The sequence below is a fragment of the Rana temporaria genome, chromosome 3, assembly GCF_905171775.1.
Source record: "Rana temporaria chromosome 3, aRanTem1.1, whole genome shotgun sequence".
In the NCBI taxonomy this organism is placed as follows: domain Eukaryota; kingdom Metazoa; phylum Chordata; class Amphibia; order Anura; family Ranidae; genus Rana; species Rana temporaria.
The window spans coordinates 74,958,341-74,981,432 of NC_053491.1; the positions used below are offsets into that span (position 1 = coordinate 74,958,341).

At 44.8% G+C, this 23,092-nt stretch overlaps 1 protein-coding gene across 7 annotated transcripts in view; it reads right to left on the reverse strand.

Moving 5' to 3' along the window:
* Window positions 1-23,092, reverse strand: part of SLTM (SAFB like transcription modulator) — an 89,507-nt gene that overhangs the window by 15,497 nt on the left and 50,918 nt on the right. For 5 of the 7 annotated variants that reach the window (XM_040342772.1, XM_040342771.1, XM_040342770.1 and 2 more), the window contains 7 exons: window positions 22,818-22,967; window positions 22,626-22,738; window positions 22,379-22,533; window positions 18,657-18,748; window positions 12,532-12,692; window positions 5,719-5,742; window positions 1,657-1,837 (listed from right to left, as the gene is read on the reverse strand). In XM_040342772.1, coding sequence (XP_040198706.1) covers window positions 1,657-1,837; window positions 5,719-5,742; window positions 12,532-12,692; window positions 18,657-18,748; window positions 22,379-22,533; window positions 22,626-22,738; window positions 22,818-22,967 — 876 coding nt within the window. The remainder of the gene's footprint in view (window positions 1-1,656; window positions 1,838-5,718; window positions 5,743-12,531; window positions 12,693-18,656; window positions 18,749-22,378; window positions 22,534-22,625; window positions 22,739-22,817; window positions 22,968-23,092) is intronic. The other 2 variants (XM_040342769.1, XM_040342773.1) reach the window with 1 other exon arrangement.

The window sequence follows — 23,092 nt, forward strand, 5'->3', positions numbered from 1 at the left end:
AATAAAAAAGTGAAACATGCAAAAACATTCCAAATCTCTCAGATTGCGAGGGAATCTACTGTGCACAGCTCTCTTCAGATCACCCCACAGATTTTCAATCAGGTCTGGGCTATGGCTGGGCCATTCCAAAATGTTAATATTCTACTGGTGGAGCCATTCCTTTGTTAATTTGGATGCACGCTATGGGTCATTGTCATGCTGAAAGACTGGGTTCCTCATGATGCTTAGCTTTCTAGCAGAAGCCTGAAGGTTTTGTGCCAATATTGACTGGTATTTGGAACTGTTCAGAATTGCCTCTACCTTGACAAAGGCTCCAGCTGAAGAAAAAACACTCCAAAACACGATGCTGCCACCTCCATGATTTACTGTGAATATGTTCTTTTGGTGATGGGCAGTGTTTTTGCGCCAAACAGATTTCATATTTATGGCTAAAAAGTTCTACCTTGGCTTCATTAGATAACACATTTTCTTCTTGAATGATTTTGGGAGACTTCAGATGTGCTTTTGCAAATGTTAGCTGGGCTTGGAGGTATTTCTTTGTAAGAAAATGCTTCCCATCTTGCCACTCTATCCCACAGCCCAGACATATGAAGAACATGGGAGATTGTTGTCGCATGTACCGCACAGCCAATACTTACCAAGATTATCCTGCAGCTCCACTAATGTTCTTAAAGGCTTCTTGGCAGCCTCAGAGACCAGTTTTCCTAGTCCTTTCATGAATTTTGGAGGAAGTCCAGTTCTTGGCAATGTGACTGTGTGCACCAAAATTTTACCACTTGCCAGTCTTCACTGTGTTCCATGGTATGTCTAAACACTTGATGGTTCCAAAATGTGTCAAAGAGTCTGATCTGGCTGGCGTAATCCCGAAAAAGCCATAAATACATCCCTATTTTTAGACGCTATAACTTTTGCGTAAACTATACACTAATTGCAATTTATACAAAAAATATGTAGAAGAATCTAGATATTGACCTCGCCTGATGAAGAAATTTGTTTTAATTAATTTTGGGATATTATAGCAAAAAAAAAAAGTAAATATTGGTTAACTTTTTAAATCCATTGTAAAATTGTCACGAGTTCAGCGAGTATAAATGTAAGCCAACGAACACAAGATGAGTCTACGTAGTTCTTGCAGGAGTGTCAGAGGCTGTCATTTCTACTTATTCTTTAAAGGCTCATTCCTGGCTGATCCATTGACCTTTTACTTTAAAATGCTGTGACCGCTACCTGAAGCCAACATGCAAAAAATAAAAATAAATCATATGACTTGAATATGCATGATCATGCATATTCAAGTCATGTTTTTTTTCTTTTTTTATCAAAAACTATAGAGAACAAAGTGTACAAGCCAGACAACCAGAATCTTCAGAAGATGACAGGCAATGGCAACCCAAGGTGTCCCATAGAAGGCTTACTTTAAATCATAGTTAGCCATTATAGTAGCATATATACTGCCTTCTTTCGTACAGGAACTAAAAAGGTTCAACTTTAATAAACCTAGTTTGCAGTTCCAGAGGCTGGGAATAGTATTAGAGAAGGTACAGAATTACTTGCATCGTGACAAACTTTTTTTTTTGGCCAAACTAACTATTCCAAATGTTCTGGCCCCTGACAAAAAAAAAAAAAAAAAAAAAAAAGTGTATTAAATGCACTTACCTGCTCAATTCGAATACGCTCTCTTTCCAGACGCTCTCGCTCCATTCGCTCACGTTCCAACTTCTGTCTTTCTATTTCAAGTCTTTCACGCTCCCTCTGTAGGTGGTCAAGTTCTTCACGCTCTCGCATTATTCTTACACGCTCTCTTTCCCGCCGCTCCCTCTCTGCCATGTCCCTGCGTCTTAAAAGAAAAAAGGGGGGGGGGGGCTTGGTTATATGTTCAACATTGGACATTTCATCAAAACGGTGCAAGACAGGGGTAGCAGTCAGCGACCAACAGATAGCCAGAGAGGATCTATTTAATGCTCAAAACCAGGGCACAGTAAATCACAGCCATGGGGGGAATCAACGCTACCTATAGAAACACTGAGCATGAACTGAGGCTAGGAAACTGTAAACTTGCCTAAAAAAGGGTGAATGAACCCAACTATCTGGTTAGGGGAAAAAAAACCTGCACTGCTTCTGCCAGAAGCGATCAGCCAGGAAGCTGTCAGACTGGTCCACCCCTGCTCCTCACTCGCCCTGCACTAAATTCCACTCGCAAAATGCGAGTGGAATTTTTGAGGGCTGCAATAAGGTATGCCAGGGACTTCCCGGTCTAGATATAGAGCAGATATAGAGGAAAGGTCTTTTACTGGTGTAGGGGTCCTAACAGGCCTAGCGCACAGCCAGATCCTCTAGATCAGGGGTCCTCAAACTACGGCCCGCGGGCCATATCCGGCCCGCCAGTGTGATTTACCCATCCCGTGGACTGAAACAAGCGACAGGGCAGTGGCGACGAAACCGACAGGCTCTGAGAAGGGACACAGGCAGAGCCGCAGCTGCGGGGGAATTTCACCCCTCCCTCTCCTTGAGCAGAGCATTCACCTGGCAATGCCTGCTCCTATTGGCTACATTCAGAGCCAATAGCTGGGAAACTAGAGCATTATGGGAATTGCAGTCCTGGATACCAGCAGGCCCCATGATGATTCCCTGAGAGGAGTTCAGCCCCCAACATGCCGAGCGTGAGGGGGAATAGGAAGAGAGGAGAAGAAATGCCATGAGGCTGTCGAGTGGAGGGAGCCAGTGATTCTTTTATTACCCTCCAAGGTAAGAACTTACCTCCCATCCATCTGGCCGCTCCCACCCTGTCCTTCCCTCCACCTGGCCGCTCCAACTCTATTCTACCCTCCACCTGGCCACTCTAACTCTATTCTACCCTCCACCCTGTCCTCCCCTTCATCTGGCTGCTCCCACTCTGTCCTACCCTCCACCTGACTGCTCCCTCTGTCCTATCCTCTTCCCTCTGTGTTGGGGGTCTGTTATTGGGGGCTTTGTAATGGAGAGAAGTTTGTGTTGGGGGGGCTTTGTGATGGGGGGACCTAATACGGGGGGGAATCTGTAATAGAGAGGAATCTGTGATGGGGGGGGGGGGGGGGTTCTGTGATTAGGGGAGTCTGAAATACTAATAAGTTTATGTTGATTAAAATGGTTCTTTATTTTAAATATTGTATTTTGTACTTCAAATAAGATGTGTGCATAGGTTAATATTTTTTTTAAACTATAGTCCGGCCCCCCCAACAGTGAGGGACTGTGAACTTGCCCCCTGTTTAAAAAGTTTGAGGACCCCTGCTCTCGATGCAGGGTATAACACATTACAATAATATCTGACAAAAATCCCTATAAATCTGAACTAACGGCATCAGACTGCAGGGCCTCAAACAGTCTCTTCAGAAATACAAAATAAAACAAGGGGTACAAATGCCGTTTGCATCCTTTTGTCCCCCATTTGTTTGCACAGTTAGAAGATTTCCCATTCTTAAAGGGCAGCACTGTCTACATCAGTGGTCTCCAAACTATGGCCCGTTGCTAGTCTTTATGCAGCCCTTGGGACACCTTCTCATACCAATACAGGGCTCCATTCCTTCCAGTAACATCAATGACAACAAACGATTCCTCTCACTGACACCATTGATGGGGCATATTCCTTCCAGAGATAACATTGTCAGGTCTATTTTTTTTTATATATTTTTTTTTTTCCCCCCCAAATCAATTTTTCTGGATATACTACACGATGCAGTCCCTTTCTTTCAGCCTCTGCCAACGAGATCACCTAGGATCATCTTCTGGGAAAGGATGATCCTGATCTTTCAAACCCCCCTCCCCCCAGTTTTCCAATGGACATTCCGCCACACCAGAAGAGGCTCTTTCCCTTGAGGAATCTTAGAACATTCCTGCGGGATTCCAGAGTGTTTGATTGATCTCTATAACATGAGATCCTATGGATCTGGCTAGTGGTGCAGACTTTCACTGACAACAGAGCATTGGAAGAAAACATATTTTTTTACCCCCTTTGGAATTCATACGGACTAGATATGTATATGATCTTATGTGTACCAATTGTATGCTTTTGGATTACCATTCATTTATTTTTCACAATTTTTTTTTTTTGCGTGTGATTATATGCACCTTAGTCCTTAGGGCTTTTATCAAAAAATTAGTTCAACCTTTTAATTTCTTGAACAGGTTATTTGCTCATTCGTGGATGTGCGCTTGTTTCTATTATTCTACCTGTTTTTAGCTGAGTGTTCAGGCTATTTCAAGCAGCAGCACCTTGTCTTTACACACGTTTTGGGTTAGCGCAGATATTTATCTTTACATATATTGGTTCCACATAACAGTAGTGCAAACAAAGCCCAATATTAGAACACTTCAGCTACTCACAAACCCGAGCAGCTGGAGCTGATAAGGGTTCTAGATGGCTGGAGGTGACCAGGCCACTAGGCAGGCAGTGAAACAGACTTGACAATCAAAGGTATAATTTTAGGAGAAAAGAGATGGTGCTTCCTATAGGCTGAATGACGCATCACACCACCCAGTGGATGAGGTCAGTGTTCGGTCCCATAACCTTTACTGCGGTGATGGGAAATCTAAAAACACATTCAGTTGTGTGAACAAAGTTAGCCCCCCCCCCCCCCATGCCCATGGAGTCTCGGAAGGAAGGAAGGCCTAGCTAGACTGGATGAGACTTTCCGCAGTAGAGCAGTTATTGATGCATTGGAGAGATGCAGCACCATTCATTTTGAACACATTGTACAATTGTGATCTGGGAGGGAGTCTGAAGTGCAGGGGACACCGATAGTCATTGCCAATGCATAAGCCTGCAGCATGTCAAACGGCAGATGGCCCACACAGTACTGCCTCTGTTTGGGGGGGGGGGGGGACATCTCATGAAGCATGAGATGAAGAAAAATAATTAGTCAAAACTCCAGTTTTTGATGAACACAGGACTTGTATTGCTAGATCATGGGACATACTTAAGCAATAAATCCAAGGTGTGTACAAAAGCAACACAGAAATGCCAACAGGGCCAAACAAAATACTCAAACAACAGCTTAAAGCACCTTGTGACTGAAGCTTGCATCAGCTAAAACCTGAACATCTACCTAGCAATACTTGGAAAACATGTAAACCGAGGACCATGTAGTATTAGTACAAATCTGGGACATAAAAGGCTTGAGGCTGTAAAGGCCATGAGACACCAACAGCCCTGGTAGCGTGGGTTCTGGTGGAAAAAGCACCTTAGAGGCGTAGGCCTAAAATTTGTTTTCTGGTCCAACAATGATTCAGATAAAAAGGAAAAGAACTTTGGAAGAGTCTGTGGCTACCTAGTAAACCGACAAGCCTAACATTCAAACAATCTAAAGCACAGGTGTCAAACACAAGGCCCACGGGCCGAATCCGGCCCTCCATGTCATTTTTATGGGGCCCGTACACCCCCCTTGTCTTCACCCCTACCTAGTCTCAGCTGTACAGAGGACAGGCCTCATCCACCAAATCTTGCACTTCTCTGTCCAGCCCTCCTGGCAGCAGAAAAAGGTAAGGGGGTGCTGTATGGGATAGTGAGGGGGGATGCTTAACTTCTGATGTAAAGGGAGTGGGGTGCTGATGCAACCGGCCCTTTGAGGGCAACCATAATGCTGATGTGGCCCACAAGCAAATGGAGTTTGACACCCCCGATCTAAAGCACTAAACTTGTGTTTTTTGGGGAAGAACAAATGGAAAAAGAAAAAATATACTCACTTTGGGTGGAAAGTAGAGACCACGCTGGGGAAAAAAGGTTGGAGCTTGTTGTATAATTCCATATCAACCCATGTAAATCATGTTATTTATTATGTATGATATTCATATTATATAGTAGTGGGATCATCATTCAATAGTAAAGCAGTATTTATTAGTCTTTATTAATGTATACTATATTCCATAAATATAGAAAATTATTTCTAAATGACCTCTCTGCATCATGCCGGTATTTGACAGTCACAAATTTACTGGGTGAAAATTTACTAGGCTAAGGTTCAGACAGTTCCAGACACCTGTCTGGTATGCAAAATACTTTATTGCAATTACATTGATGTATGTTTTGACAACCAATCATTCCACCACGTGTAATTCTATGGTCAAAAATTGTTATAAGAAGGCCTGTCTCTGAGTGAAGGATACTCATTCCCAGCTACAGCCTTTATGGTTTTCATTAAACCTCCCGCTTTGTTGGAAATGTATTGCCTGGTCGTTTTACTTTTCCACATCAATTTGGAGGCCCCAGCGAGATCAGCATACCCCAGTAGCTGTCTAACTTGACTCCATGTTGATGAGGCAATGGATTTAACACATTTTATTGCAAGTTCTGCATTGTGTTGTCCAGGTCTTCTTAGTAATGGGGTAGAGAATGATGCTGCTGGGTATTGCTGTACCAGGCAGATTTCAACGGAGGCAGGTTAGGTCTTCTGAACTAAGTGCATTCAAAGCATAGTTAAGGATGAGGATATCTGGGTGCATGTTTTTATAAAATTTTAAAGGGTAACCCTGGAGAGGTTTTGCTGCCCTCTGCATAACCTGAGATTTACGTGCATGTCAGTTCTGCATGTTTAGTTAGACCCCTGGAAGAACCTGAATTTGTACATAGCAACAGTAGGAGTATGGAAGGGTTTTTAAGGTTTGTGATCCGTGTAGAACCTGCATCAATTCTATAGATTGGTATGTACAGTCAGGAAGGTTTTTTTTTTGGGTTGCCTAAATTTTACATGCAAGTTGGTTTCCTGGATTGTCAATGAATCTGAAGGGGGCTTTGGGGTTATCAGACCCCTGGAAAGACCAAGTTAAATATTTTTTTATAGGATGAGTACTAATAACTAGTAGAAAAGGGTACCTTTTTATCATTCTTGAAAAGATAACAAAGTTGTAGTGTAAAACAAAAACTCACTAGCTTAGAAATGTCAGAAAAGGCAAGTCCTGACAGGTAAACTAAAAAAGACTTGGAGCCCCATTTGTTGGAAAAAAAAAATGTGACCAATGTGAACCAGGGCTTATTGGGATTTTATGTGCCAGACCAACAAAGTGACATAATTGTGACGTATAATGATAAATGGTTTTTTTTTTTTTTTTTTTTTTTTTACAAAAATCTGAAACGTGTGGCATGCATTTACATACATTTTCAAGTCTTGCCACAGATTCTCAATTGAATTTAGGTCTGGACTTTGACTGGTCCATTCTAACACATGAATATGCTTTGGCTTAAACCATTCCATTGTAGCTCTGGATGCATGTTAAGTAGGATTGTTGCCCTGCCAGAAGGAGAACCTCCACCCCAGTCGCAAGTCTTTTGCAGACCAACAGGTTTTCTTCCCAGATTGCTCTGTATTCCTTGTGTATATCCCTGTGGGGACGGTGTGTTCAGGGTGATGTGCAGTGTTAGGCTGCATTCACACCTGAGCGTTTTGTCGCCTGAAGCGCGACGCCCCAAAACGCTAGAGGGGAAAAAATACATTATTCTCTATGGAGATGGTTCACATCTCCACTACAAAACGCCTGACGCCGAACGCCTGAAGCCCAAACAAGTTCTGGACCCTTTTTTGTCGCTCGAATTTGGGCGTTTGGGCATTTTACATTGGTGACCCTTGACCTGTAAAAAAATTGCGGAAAAAAAACACAGAAAAACGCTACGCTCAGGTGTGAATGCAGCCTTAGTTTTCCACCATGTTTTGCTTTTAGGCCCAAAGTAAAATTTTGATCTCATTGGACCAGAGCAATTCTTCTACATGTTTGCCGTGTCCCCCACATGGCTTCTCACAAACTGCAAAAACTGAACTTCTATTGGCTGTCATTCAACAATGGCTTTCTTCTTGCCACTCTCCCAAAAAAGGTGAGATTTGTGGAGTGCACAACTGAATTTTCCTGCGGACAGATTCTCCCACCTGAGCTGTGGATCTCTGCAGCTCCTCCAGAGTTACCATGGCCTGCCTTTTAACTACTTCTATAATTTCTTGCCGGCCTGTCAGTTTAGGTGGACGGCCATGTCTTGTTAAGTTTTCTGTTGTGCCATACACGTTCCATTTTTGGATGGCAAGTTGAACAGTGCTACATGAGATGTCCAAAGCTTGGAATTTTGTTTCCCCCCATGTAATCCAACCCTGCTTCAAACGTCTCCACAACTAAATCTCCGCCCTGTCTGGCGAGTGTCTTGGCCTTCATGATACAGTTTGTTCACCAAGGTTCTCTGAGGGCTTCACAGAACAGCCGTTATAATACTGCGATTAAATTAAACACAGGTGGACTCCATTTACTAATTAGGCGACTTCTGAAGGCAATTGGTTTCACTAGATTTTAGTTAAGGTATCAGAGCAAAAGGGGGCTGAATACAAATGCAGTCTACACTTTTCAGATGTTGGAGAAAAAAAAAAAAAAAAAAAAAAAAAACCTATTTACCATCATCTTCCCACTTGTTGGAGTTGCTTGCTCTGAGGTGGGAATAACAGAGTCCGATTTTTATTTCCGTTTGGACTTGAGTTTTAAAAGCCTAGCCATTACAGCCAGTGACCAAGTAGGATAGAACATGGGAAAACTTGGGCCAGCAAGTCTGCTCTGTTTGGAAGAGGTCAAGGCTTGTCCACCAGACCGAGTACTGTGTACTATGTTTTATGGGCACATTTTGGTGAGAAAGGAATCACCAGGACCATTTCTTCCTCTATCCTGCACAGCATTAGAGGAAAGGTATGTACCAGCTAGAATTTAGTCCAAGGAATCACCAAAGCATTTATTGCAAATAGTCAAGGATGCCTAATCTTAGCCACCAACTTGCTCAGTTTGTTGTGGAGATACAGCATCCAGGTTCTACATTTGGTTATCCCCACCTTAGACACAGATATCTTGGGAAAAAAAATAAAAAAAAAGGGTGCAGAGACCACTTTCCCAAGGTAAGCACTGATGGCTTAAGAAGTCAGCCTGCCAAGTCTCCACTCCAGGAATGCGTAGAGCCAAATAAGCTTAAGTTTTTGCCCATCTGCTTGCTAAACTTGATATATGTAGGCCACTGTTGTGTTCTGCCTGGGTGACCTTGTAGAACAGAGGTCTAAAGTTGCAAATACATTGACGACTTGGTTCCAGAATGAATGTTGAGATTTGGCCCCTGTAGGGACCATGCCCCCTGGACAGTCAGGGAGTTGTAAACTTCACTCCAACCTGTAAGGCATCCGTTCCAAGTCCTGTGAAGGAATAGCTTTTCCGAATCCAGGGCAGGATTGGAGAGCCACCATGCCAGGATGAGCTTTGTTTGGATGGATGAAGGTCATCCAGGTAATCCAACATGAACGCTCTGGGCTCACAGAAGGGCAAGCCCGAATGGCAGTGCTGATCTACACCAAAATGCAGAAATATTGGTGTGGTGAATACATAGGAATACAGAGATAAACATTGGTAGGCAAGGGAATGAAAACAAAACCAAAAAAAAAATTAAGCCTTTGGTTTTTAAAGTTGACAGCTAGGGAGAATAGAAAAATCACTCTGGTGTAAGACCCCTTTCACAATGGGGCGTTGCCAGTGTTAGCGGCCGAGGAAAGGGTTAATAACGCCCGTGTTGCGGCGCTGTCAAATTGCTCTGCAGGCGCTTCGACAGAGCTGTACACCGCCCCCGCACAGCCCAAAAGTTGCTGCTTGCAGAACTTATGCCTTCCTGCAAGTGCGCCACCCCAGTGTGGCTCGAGAAGTTCTTTTAAAGGCGCCACTTGTAGCGCTAAAATGATGCTTGAAAAGTGCCCCAGTGTGAAAGGGGTCAAAAAAAAAAAAAAAAAAAAAAAAAAAAGGTAAAAACCTTTATGGCCCGTACACACAATCCAAATATCATACAGGAAAATGTTGTCCGAGGAAGAACCGTATGTTAATCGAATCATTATTACAGAGCCAATCAAGACACTTCATCTGATATTTTATCGGTCCAGCACGAAAATTTTCAATGTCCTTCAGGCAGAACAAACAGGGAATCAGACAGTCAAAACAAAGTTGTAGATATCAGATGAACGCGAACTGCCCGAAACATCTAAAGCATGAAGAGCCATCTCTTAGTAGGACAAAAGGACAGCAGCATATGTCCCGATTTCAGCGAAGAAACCACCTTAGCAAGAATTGAGACCTCAACACCACCTTGTTAATAGAACCTAAAACAATGAAAGGAGAACCAAACCAAATGTCCAAAATCAAAAGCAATGCGTTTTGGGGGCCCAGAAGAAATCCACCCCTTATCAGGGCTTCAGTTAAAATAGGATCCTTGAATGGACACAAAATACAGCCTTCATACAGTACATATATTCAAACAGGAAAGCTATCAGCTGGACGAGGAATTACTAGCCAGTAGCATTTGCTTTCAGTCATTGGTTAAAGATCAGGACACCATCCACTTGGACCGGCAGGGTCTTATTAAATAGGAAATAGCTACTGCTAGTAAACATAATTTCTTGTAGAACCCTTATGCTATGGGATACTGGTGATGTATTCAGTGCCGAAAATATTTTCTTTGGATGAGCCCAATCAGCATTCATTCTTCCTGAAAGTGAGGAAACCTAGTACTTGGTTTTGGATTCTGACAGCCGCCAAAAAAACAGGGACTTTAGGGGGAAGAAAAAGCAATACAAACTGTAAGGGGTTCTAACCTTCCTCCACTACTCAAAATAATACCTTTGCCTTTAGTTTTACTTTAACAAGCATAACATGTCAGTAATTACAATTCATCAATTCCCCCTTGACGTACACACTCAGGTTGAACTGGACAGACATACCAACTATGTGACACAATGGACTGTGCACCTGAAACAGTTGATAAACCAAATAGGGGCAGGGATTCAAAGCATAGAGGAGCCACTGCAAAGCAAATGCTACAAGGACAGGAATAATGGGCCTGTAACCCACAAGGAAGTGGCTACTCAGCTGAGAGAGGTGTTGGTCCATGCTAGAAACACTAAAGTGACAGACCCCAACAAAAATACACGTACCTCTGTACTTGCTATGCCCTGAGGGACAGGAGTCAGCTCAGTTAGTGGTTGTAACATGTTCTGCGTGCCTGTGCAGCGTTGGTCATATTTATAGAAGCATGGCTTTGCTACCCCATGTCTTCCACAAGTAGAACAGGGAGAAGCACACATCTCAAGACCAACAGTGCCTTAAATCTCTGCAAACGTACATCTATGTGGCTGTAGGTTAAGGTATGCCCTAATCTTCAAAAAGGAATTTAAAGCGCAACTTTTTTTTTTCGCCTGAGTTTTTATTGCCTTATAACAAATTTATCAAGCATTGCACCTTTTCATTTCCTTTGTCAGGAGTTCATCAATGGTGACAGTCAAACAAATGAGAGCCAGCACTCAGTCAATTGACCTCTGGATTTAATTTTGCAAGAGCAACGTACAAATATGCAGAAAAAAACATAGGCTGTGTTATGTTATGTGGAAAGGGATGCTTGGTACTCAAGATGACATCAAAAATGGTATTTCTTAAATACATGTACAAAGCTGTTAGAGCTTTGTACATGTATTTAATAAAGAAATAACATTTTGGATGTAATTTTAAGTGCCGACCATCCCTTTCCTTATTGGTACGTTAGAGGTGTCAGCAGCCTCTAGGCCTTGGCACCGGGCAGAGCTTTTATGTAGAAAGGTTGCAGCACCTATACACCCGTTATCCATAGGGTGTGTGATGGTTTACTCTACATATTTGTACATTGCACTTGCAAAACTACCTTATTAGAAATTGGAGGTTGATTGCAGGCCATTAGGTTTTTATTGCTGTCTGTGCCCCCATAATGGAGATGAACCCTCTCTATTTGTTCTGTTTACCGTTATCACGGGGGTGAATGAAACAAAATCCCACATTTTTGGTTGTCACCAGAATAGAGAAAAATCTTTCAATGGGGACACTCGTTCTAGTAACCCTTGTGACAACGAGTTTTGGCTATGGGTTGGAAGTAAAGGGAATTTCCCCAATGGGAAAAGAAAAAGCAAACAATGGTTAATATTCCCTTTTTATATCCAAAAAAAAAAAAAAAAAGTTGTGCCTTTAGGGTGCTCCATAAGAATGACTATCCCCTATAGAATAATTAAAGCGGTTGTAAACCTGCATCAAAAATTATTATTTTTTTTTCTCCTGCAAGGCAAAAGTCATAATGAGCTAATATGCACCGCATATTAGCTCATTATGAAATACTTACCTCGGAACGAGGTGTGTAGAACTTACCTGGTCCACGCCGAGCGAGATATCATCTTGACTCGGCGTGTCTTCCGGGTATCGCCGCTCCAGCGCGGTGATTGGCTGGAGCGGCGATGACGTCACTCCCGCGTGCACGCGGGAGATTTAAATTCGGCAAGGTCCAGCGGCGCATTGCGAGGAGAAGATCTCCTAAACCGTGCAGGTTTAGGAGATATTCTCCTTACCTACAGGTAAGCCTTGTTATAGGCTTACCTGTAGGTAAAAGTCAGAAAAGTGGGTTTACAACCACTGTAAATCTTCAAGTTAAAAACATTTGGGGGGGGTGGAGACTTTAAAAGCCTTTCAATACAAAGAAATATATGGAATTACCTTCGCAGTTCCACAGCTCTGTGGTATCTCTGCAATCGTTGCAGTCGTTCAACATTTTCTCTGAGCCTTTGTGCCTTCATTTTTTCAAATGTCAAGATGTCTTTTTTGTCTCTGAACTTCATTTTGTTCTGGAAAAACCTCTCTCGGTTGTTATTTCTCATCTAAAAAAAACAAAAAACATACAAGTTAAACCCTTAAGAACATCCTTTATAAAAATAGGATTTTTGTACTCGCCGTAAAATCCATTTCTCTGAGTTCATGGACGAACACAGCAGCAATTGACCTTAGGGTATTATCCTCCCTTTTAGGAGATTGATTAGGCAGAAAAAAAAGCATGTTAAGTGTTAACACTCCAAACAGTACAGTACCTCCCAGGGGGCGGTTCCCCCGGGTACATCCCCACTCTCTGTTCTGCAGCCCCAGTTCGTAAACAAGCAGTACAAACAAAAGGAGGGGTGGGTGCTGTGTCCGTCCATGAACTCTCCGAAAAATCCTATTTTCTCTTCCGTTCATGGACGGACACCGCGGCAATTGATCTTAGGGACGTCCCCAAGCAGTGTAAAAAAAAAATCGAGGGGTGGGAAAACACAGCAAACCAACTTCACCCCAAACAAACCAGAGCTCCTCAACGGAGGAACTTCAACCTTAAACAGCGGCCTGCAAAACCTCGCGGCCGAAGGAGGCATCCGAAGATGCACTCACATCAACCTTGTAAAACTGAGAAGGTGTGGACCGACAACCAGGTCGCTGCCTTACACACCTGTAAAACAAACGCTAGATGGCGGAAAGCCCAAGAGGTACCAATTGCCCATATCGAATGCGCCGTAACCGGGAAGGGGGGCGCCCGCCCCTTTAGGGCATAGGCCTGAAGCACGACCTGCCTAATCCACCTAGAAATGGTGGCCGACGAGACCGCTTAGGACCAGGTCACCGACACAAACAGTGAATCCGACCTCTGAAACGGAGCCGTAGCAGACAGGTACACCCGTAGGGCTCGAACAATGTCCAAGGAATGCAACGCAACCTCTTTTGGATTCGCCGGCCGAGGACACAAGGGTGGAAGAACAATGTCCTCAATGTGAAAGGCCGAAACAACCTTAGGAAGGAATTACGGCTGCGGACGCAGCACCACCTTATCCCTGTGGATGACCAAAATAGGGAGCCTTGCAAGACAAGGCCACCAATTCAGACACCCATCTGACCGATGCGATTTTCCCAGAAGGTGTTTTTTCTGGTGGCAGAGTCAATAAAAGGTTTCCCTAATGCCCTCAAAACTGAGGTTTTTGAGGCAGTGGAGGACGCACAGGAGGGGCCACATGCCAAACCCAAAGCACAAATGTAAGCACCAGCGGGTGCGCCGCCAAGGATTGCTGAAAGAAAACAGCCAAGGCCGAAATCTGACCCTTAATCGTAGTTAAGGCGAGAGCCTGATCCACTCCACGCTGTAAGAACAGCAGAATCTGGGACATCACGTTATGTACGGGGGTGCCAATTCATCTCCTCACACAGAGATGTAAGCCTTCCATGTACGATGGTAAATCTTCCGGGAAGTAGACTTCCGCACTCGCAGCATGGTCTAGATTACCGAATCCGACAGACCCCGCCCCGGTCCCTCAGCACCTTGCTCTCAATAGCTACGCCGTTAAAGCCAACGACTGTAAAGCAGGATGCAAGATAGGACCCTGTGACAGAAGATCCTCTCGCAGTGGCAGGCGCCACAGAACATCTGCCACCAGACGCACCAGATCCACGTACCAGGGACGGCGAGGCCAATCCGGAACAACTAGGATTGTTTGTATCCCCTCGGCTTCCACTCTGCACAGACGAGGAAGAAGCCTCAGAGGAGGGAAGGCGTAGATTAGGCGATAATGACCCCATGGAGCCACCAACGCACCTGCCCACGGGTCTCTTGACCTGGCCACGAACCGTGACACCTTCCGATTGAGTTGGGACGCCAGAAGATCCACGCCTGGAATGCCCCATTTCAGACACAGACTTTGAAACACATATGGGTGTAGCGACCATTCTCCTTGGTCTAGCGTTTGGCGACTTAGGTAGTCTGCCTGCCAGTTCTGTACGCCCGGAACGTAAATGACCAAACGAGCCGGAACGGTCTTTTTGGCCCACCGGAGGATGTGAGCGACTTCCGCCGCTGCAGCCGAGCTCCGTGTGCCCCCTTGATGATTGACATACGCCACAGCCATGGCGTTGTCCGACTGAATCCTGACGAGGCGACCCTGCAGTCTCAGAGACCACTTGGAGAGGCACAGCCTGATCGCCCGGAGTTCCAGGACATTGTTTGGCAGGTAGGACTCTTCCAGAGTCCAGCACCCCTGGGCTCACTGAACACCCCAGACTCCCCCCCCAGCCAGAGACACTGGTATCCGTTGACCACCGTCCAGTGGTACGGCAGGAACGACTTCCCGGCCCGAAGTACCGGAGAGGTCAGCCACCACACTAGGGAGGACCTGACCAGGCGACTCACCCAGACTTGGAAATCCAGAGACAAGAGCTTGTCCCAACGCGACAGAATTTCTCTCTGTAACACTTGTGTGAAATTGAGCATACGGAACCGCCTAGGAGGACACGATCAGACCCAGAACTTGCATGCAAAAGCGAAGAAACGACCACTTCTGGGTTGCCAACCACCTCACCGCAGATTGCAGTGTCTGTAGTTTCTCCGTGGGAAGAAAAACTCTCGCCTCCGAGGAATCCAGGACCAGCCCCAGGTATTCCAGGTGCTGAGACGGTACCAACACCAACTTCTGAGCATTTAGCAGCCAACCGAATTCCCAGAGGGTCTGGCAGGTGAGACACATCCACCTCTAACTCTGAGCTTGAAGAAGCTCTCAGAAGGTGGTCGTCCAGGTATCCTACAATAGCGATCCCGCACTGCCTCAGCAGGGCCAGAATCGGAGCGAGCACCTTGGTGAAAACCCTTGGCGCCGAAGCCAGGCCGAAAGGGAGGGCCACAAATTGAAAGTGGTCCTCCCCAACCGCAAAGCGCAGAAATCTCTGGTGCTTCGCGCATATGGGGATATGCAAGTACGCGTCCTTGATATCCAAGGACGCCAGGAAATCCCCTTGATGGAGTGCCGCCACTACAGAGCGAACCGACTCCATCCTGAACTTTTGCACTTTGACAAAACAGTTGAGGGCCTTAAGATCCAGGATTGGACTGACCCCTTCCTTTTAGGGGACTACAAACAGATTGGAGTAAAACCCCCAAAACCGTTCCAGTAAAGGAACCGGTACGATCACCCCCCTGACCAGCAGATCCTGAACAGCCCCAAACAGGGCCTCCCGACGACCCGGAGGAAGCTGGGTTGGAAGGAAAAAAAAAATCTGATTGGCGGACAAGAGAGAATCTCCATCTTGTACCCCCAGGAAACTACTTCGCAAACCCACCGGAAAGAAGAGACCTCCACTGAGCCACGAAGCCAGCCCCCCACGCGAGAGATGGGCGGGGGCAGACCTTCATGCGGAAGCAGGTTTTTCCGCAGGCTTGTTGGGCTTGAGGAACCAGGGGCGCTTCTGCCCTTCAGCGGGCGCCTTAGCGCCCTGGGAACGTTTACCTGCCGCACCGGGCGGAAAAAACGCCTGGGGGCGGCAAAGGAGGGCCCCTGCCTACGGCGAGGCTCCTTCCCTTTACCAGATTGTGGGAGCAGAGTGCTCTTACCACCCGTGGCATCCTTTATGACGCCATCCAGAGAACCTCCAAAAAGCTGTTCACCCTTAAAAGGGCAAATCCACCAAGGCCTTAGAAGACTGGTCCGCAGACCAACACTTCAGTCAGACAAGGCGGCGCAACACCACCGCGTAGGCCAAGGCCCTGGCGAGCAAAGGAAGCGTATGCAGGCCCTGCACCAACTGATCGGACAGTGCTACAGTCCGGAGGGGCATGATGCACCTCCAACTCCTGAAACAACAACTCTGCCTATTCAGTAAGTGTCTGACACTAAAGCCCCGGCCAAGACCGGTCTCACCGCCGACCCCACCACTGTGAACATGGAGCGGGCCTAACTGCGGGGTCCTTGAAAGTGGGAGCCCCTTCCACAGGCAACGTGGTCGCCTTGTTCAGTCTGGACACAGGGGGGGGGGCCACTGATGGAGGAAAGGTCCACTTTTTCAGGAAGTCCTCCTCAAAAGGTAACGGACCGCAAAGCATTTTGGAACCTGAAAAAAAACTTTTGCGGCCGATCCCATTCCTTGTACAAATTTTTTTCCAGATAAGGAACACTTTTGCAGTGCAGGTCGGCTTACGGAACACAAAAAGGAACAGACATCTGATGTCTCTGCCGAAACCTCAATTTTTTGGAGTATCCCGCACCACAGTGATAAGAGCTCCCACTAGCGCCCTATCATGCGCTGACCCTGATGCAGAGTCATCCTCACTGTCCGTGTGGACTAGGCCTGTATCCTCTGACACCTCAGAACCAGGGCCGGGAGCAGTAGATGGGCACAATTCCGTGTCAGAGGCATCCCCAAAAGTAGGCGGGGGAGGGGGCGCTTTTTACCCCCCCCTCTGGCCACGCGCCGCGTCAATCCTGGTAACAAACGCCTCAAGGATTGCCTTCATAGCATCCACAGAGTCCGTAGGAACAGGGGCACTAAGGGTTAACTCTGGCATGTCTGGGGGAGAAGCATGCGGTTCGGACGCCATGCTGAACCACCCAATTGCCGCCCTTGGACTGCAAGGCAAGACCCACAGGCCACCCTACCGGCCGCAGCAGAGAATAAAGGGACCCCCCAGAGAACTCACCACCCGATCAGGCTGTACTGCTGCGGTCTGCCCCCAGAGCGCTGTCCCTCAGAGGCAAAAACACCTTCCAAAATGGCCACCGACATGCAAAAAGCACACTGGCCGCAGATCTCCAAATAAAGGCGCCCGGATAGTGCAGTAAAACACCACATGTCACACCAGCAAACACTCGTGAGCACCGGGCAGCCCCCCAAAAAAACTGGGGCTGCAGAGCAGAGTGGGGGGGGATGTACCCGGGGGAACCACCCCCTGGGAGGTACTGTACTGTGTGGAGAGTTTAACACTTAACATGCCGTTTTTTCTGCCTAGTCAATCTCCTAAAAGGGAGGATAATACCCCAAGGTCAATTGCTTCTGTGTCCGTCCATGAGGAGGAAAAAAAAAAAAAAAAAAACACACACACACACACACTAGAACACACTGTGGGGAGTCTCAGGGTAGGTTTTTTTTTTTTTTTTTTAAAGATAGCTTCTTGTGACACAAAAAGCAAGGGACCCTGAAGAGATCAATTTTGCATCCTAAAAACTCAAGGCTACCTAGATCGCTTGTGATCAGGAAGCTTTGGCAATCCAGTTTTCTTACATTTATTATTAATTTCAAGCCTGCATTTACACCTGGGCATGGTATAATCACTGATTTAAGTCCCTCCCCCCCCCCCCCCCCCCCCCAAGACATTTTTCAGGTGGTTTTGCAAGTGTGAGTTTAGGTGTTAGTTTCTTGTGCAGAGCAAAGGCAGGAGAGCAATACTGGATGAGGAGGAAAAGGAGCTCACCAGGTGAAAAAGTCATGCGTGTACACATGCTTCCACTGAAGTGTATGTGCCAAAATAATTACAAAAAAATAAATAAAATAAACACACACGGCATAGAAAATGGGAAGGAAACCTCAGCACTTTAACTGTCCTGGTACTACAAGTCCCACGAGGCATTGCAAGACTGATAGCCACAGGGATAAGTTGTCGTCAGGCGTAGGAAAACTAGCTCAAGAACACTGAAGCGTGAGCAGGGGCCAAGACTTTCTGCACAACTAGTTGCATATTGACAATTTTGTGAATAGTTTTATTTAAATGGTCTAACAAATTAGAAATCATGCATGTGTTGTCGTTTATTGGGTTTTGGAAGCTGAAACCTTGTTCAAGCCTTACTAACATATTGTGCTGCATGGAGACCGACTCCCAACAGAATTGGTCAAGTGTGCTGTGGAGTTCAATATTTACAATAAAATCAGGACAACCTGACTAGTGTGTAGCTTGGAGTCTGGTTATTTGGGTGGAGTGTGAAACATGCAAACAAATTTACAAGGACAGGATGTTTTAAACACAGAAAAGAAAGTCTAAAAAGGTAGAAATAAATGTAATAAATTACCTTATCAAAACGGCCTCTTCTCATCTGTGGCCTCATGTATAATTGATCTCCTTTAGTCTGATCGATTACTACCATCTGTCCAGGACTTTTACCTATCAAAAAAAGAAAAACACAGATTTCCTCTTACAAAAAGCAATAAGTAAGCATGCTAAAGTGTCTGAACACTACCACAGTGAATCATTTATTAAATCTATCTGCAGCTTGCCATTACCAGACTTGAAAACGGTGGTTTCAAGCCAGACAAAAAAAAAAAAAAAAAAATCGGCCTGCCACAAACCCTAGTGGGGAATCCACCAAAATGTGAAATACTCATTAAACATGCCGAATATACAATCTCATTATGGGAACTCAAGCCAGGTAAGATGGGGATAGATTTGATAATTTTACATATAGAACTATAGAAAATGTACAAAAATATGCTTTGGTGCAAAGGCATTCAAAAAAAAAAAAAAAAAAACACAACCACTTTTGTACTGACTGTGGTATGTTTTGTCACAGTGGTTTTGTAAAATTCTAGCATTTTTATTATAAGAGATTAAAACTGGGAGTTGTTGAAGCAGGTATGCGATTTTGACAGAAGTTCTACTCCTCTCTCCCCCTGCAGTCCTCTGGGACACAGACAGGTCCCAGAAGACTGCATCCCCCCCCAACTCCTGATGCGCAGCGCTACTCGTGCATTCGCAGTGGGCCCTTGGCTGTGAAACCACAAGCTGTCACAGCCAGGTGCCCATAGATAAGATGCCGTGGACCGAAGACAGCAGGTGACACAGATTGGGGTAAGTAAACAGCTCACCCCCTTACAAATTTCGCGTTTCATTTGGAAATCAAAGTCCCATGAATGAAGAGTGGAGAGGCACAGAATCCAAAGTTGCACGAGATCCAGTGTGGCTTCCACAGTCAGGAATGATTTGGGGAGCCGTGACATCTCCTGGTGTTGGTCTACTGCGTAGTTTCAAGTCCAAAGTCGGCACAGCCATCTACCAGGAATATCTAGAGCACTTCATGCTTCCCTTTGCTAATCACGTTTATGGAGATGCAGATTTCATTTTCCAGCAGGACTTCGCACATACCCACACTGTCAAAAGTACCAATACCCGATTTAATGATTATGGTGTCGCTGTGCGTGATTGGCCAGCAAACTCACCTGACCTAAACCCCTTTGAGAATCTGTGGGGTATTGTCAAGAGGAAGAAAAGGAAACCAGACCCAACAATGCAGATGAGTTGAAGGCAGTTATCAAAGCAACCCAGGCTTCCATAACACCTCGGCAGTGGCACAGGCTGATTGCATCCATGCCACACCACGTTGATGCAGTAATTAATAGAAAAGAAGCCCTAACCAAAGCATAGTATTGATTGTATACTACACTTTACATTTTTGTTTTTATATTGGTCTTATGCAATTTGAGATTTTGGGGTTTTCACTAGCTGTAAAAGCCAGAATCAACAAACCTAAAAAGAAATGCGTGTAATAAACCAATTTATGAGTTTTACTTTTAAATTACGGAAATAAACTTTGATATTCACATTTTTTGAGATGCATGCGTATAAATACACATTCTTTTTTTGCCTACAAAAAGATGTGAATGTATTTTGTTTTACAAAAGGTCAACTTCTCCTTTAATCATGAATTTATTATCAAGTGTAGTAAACAGAAAACAGTGTTGAGATTTGGTGTGTCTACCTCCTTTGACAGTCAAATTGCAACAATTCTTGTGCAGAATTTTCTTAGCATGTACTCTCAAAAGCTTTCCCATGTTCGGAGTGATCGCAATGCTGGTCATCTATTTAAATTGTGACATTGCTGCAGAAAAGACTGCCTTAATCAAGTAGGCCAGTTGCTGCGTGATGGAGATAAAGCCAAAAAACAAATGCTGAAACTGGTGTTAAAAGAGGGACCAGCTCAGATGCAAGGAAAGCATCGTCCATATGGGTTTGAGTGGTCTGTGGGCCTTCTTATAAAAAGGGATCTAGATGGAGGTGGCTGTAAAGTGTGTGACCCAACACATGGTCACCCACCTGAGACCAAGTCCTGGGTAATTGAATTTCAGCCCCAATGTTTGGAAAAAAAGTTTGTACTGCATTGCTGAATTCCAAAACACATTACCGTTTCCCCATATAGTTTTTACATGTAAACGCATACATAACTCCAGATGCACAGAGTGACATCATACAGCACAAGCACGCTCTGCTGACAGCCCAAGATTGTAGCACGACACAACATAGTAAGTGTATTTATCGATTTTACCAATAAATCACGCTTTTTTTTTTTTTTTTGCGATATAGCACCTTCCCCTCTTCCTTTTATGGCGAGCATTGATGTGATCGATCTTATTTGATGGCAAGTGGAGATTCGGGTCAGTTCTCGTGAATGCAGATTAACGATTTCATTAGACCACAATTGGACTCTGTAGGCTGTCACTTTCAACCAATGCTCACCCAAAATAAATGAGAGCTTGCGTGCAGAAGCGAATGCATACGCAAGTAGCGCCCGCATATGAAAACAGTGTTCAAACCATGCATGTGAGGTATCGCCACAATCGGTAGAGCGAGAACAATAACAACAATAACATAACTGAAGTGATGCTCCATGTTGCCATTACACAGTCAGTGCTTGAAAATCCCCACGCCTATCTTGGTACACCCTGCACTCGGCCACATTATGTCAGCAGCGGACATCTTGTTTCACCCATCGCATGTAGTTCGGGTTGGGTGTATCAAGATGTCTGCTGCTGCTTTGAGGCCGAGTGCAGGGTGTACCAAGATTGGTGTCGCAGAGGCAACATAGAAAAATATATCCTCTCATGCCTTTAGTGGCACCCATCAGTGACATCTGTTAGTGCCATCCATCAGTGTCCATCCAGCCAGTGCCACACATCAGTAATGCTTAATCAGTGCCAAAAGAGTAACAGTAATCTGTATCGGCGAGTACTCAGAGAAAAAAAAAAAGTATCAGTACTTGTACTTAAAAAAGTGGTATCAGGACAACCCTACTTGGAATGAAAGTATTTTACAATTTTGAGATGGTGCCAATAATTTTGAGTCCATTTTTTGGAGTACTGCGTGGAATGTGTCAAATTCGACTTTTTGGGTCTCCGCTCATTTGTGTCATACTAATACAAACAAAAATGAAAATGCCTAAACATCTGTAATAGCAACAATTTTCCTGGCAAATCGGTACATTATACGACAAATGCAGAGGCCAATATTTTTGGCCATTACTAGGGGTGCAATGGATCAAAAAAAAAAACTCACGGTTCGGATCGTTCCTCGAATCAGTCACCGATCGGATCATTTTTCGGATCGGCAAAAAAATAAATAAAAATTCCCCCCCACTGTAATATCCACATCAGTACAGACACCCCCCCCCATCAGTGAGACTCCCAGCGGTGTGTGTGTCCCACGAGTGCGGGCTCCTCCTCCTCTGTGGGTGTAAACGGAGAGGAGGGCCGTCGCCCGGTGTACCAAGATGGCTGTGGCTCCGGAGCTAGGCTGAAGCCATGGTCTTTCCTAATGCTATGGCCGCGGTGGCAATCAGCATTTTTAATGGGCAGTAAAAAACAGAAAAATATGTTCATGGGGTGGTTCACAGGATGCCAGCAGCAACAATAACCTAACACGTGTGCCCCAAAGCAAGCATGTCAAAAGTAGTGTGTATAGAATAAAAAAGTAATAGCTGCTGCTCTGAGACAAAAAAAAAAAAACAAAAAAAAACCCTAGTACCTGGCCGCTTCCTTTCTTCGTTCTTTTTTGTTGGGTCTTGAGAGCCTGCAGCTACATCCTCACTCTTTTCTTTGCCATCTTTCTTGGTGTCTTTGATGTCTTTCTTCTCTGGCTTGTCAGACTTTTTGTCATCTTTTTTTACTGAACTTGAAGGCCTTAAAAACAAAAAAAACACACATGACACAATCTGCTAGGATGGGACCATGTATTGCTAACACACACACAAAAACATGTAAAAAATCCTTACTTGCTGCTTTTATCACCTCCTGAAGAAGACTTCTTCTCACCAGATGTTTTGCCAGAACTACTTTTGTCATCCCCCTCTTTCTTTTGGTCACGCTTGGAAGTATCGCTCTTCCACTAAGATAAACAAGGATAATTAGCACTTTAAATCAACAAATGCCAAAGTGTCCCAGGAAAATAAGCCCACCCTACTTACCTTTTCTACAGATATCTGTTGTCCATGCAATTCTGTACGATGAAGGTGAGATATGCACCTGGACACATCGGCACTGGATGACATGGTGACAATTCCATAGCATTTTGCCCCTGGACTCTTTGCATTAGTTACTACTTTTGCACTAAGAACCTATTTAAAAAAAGAAGAAAAAAAAAGATTTATAACAAAAACAGACACAAAAAGCCTTGATATTTCAAACTTGCAAGCTTATACAACTTGCACAAATCCTGCACATTATGTTATGCATTTGTTGT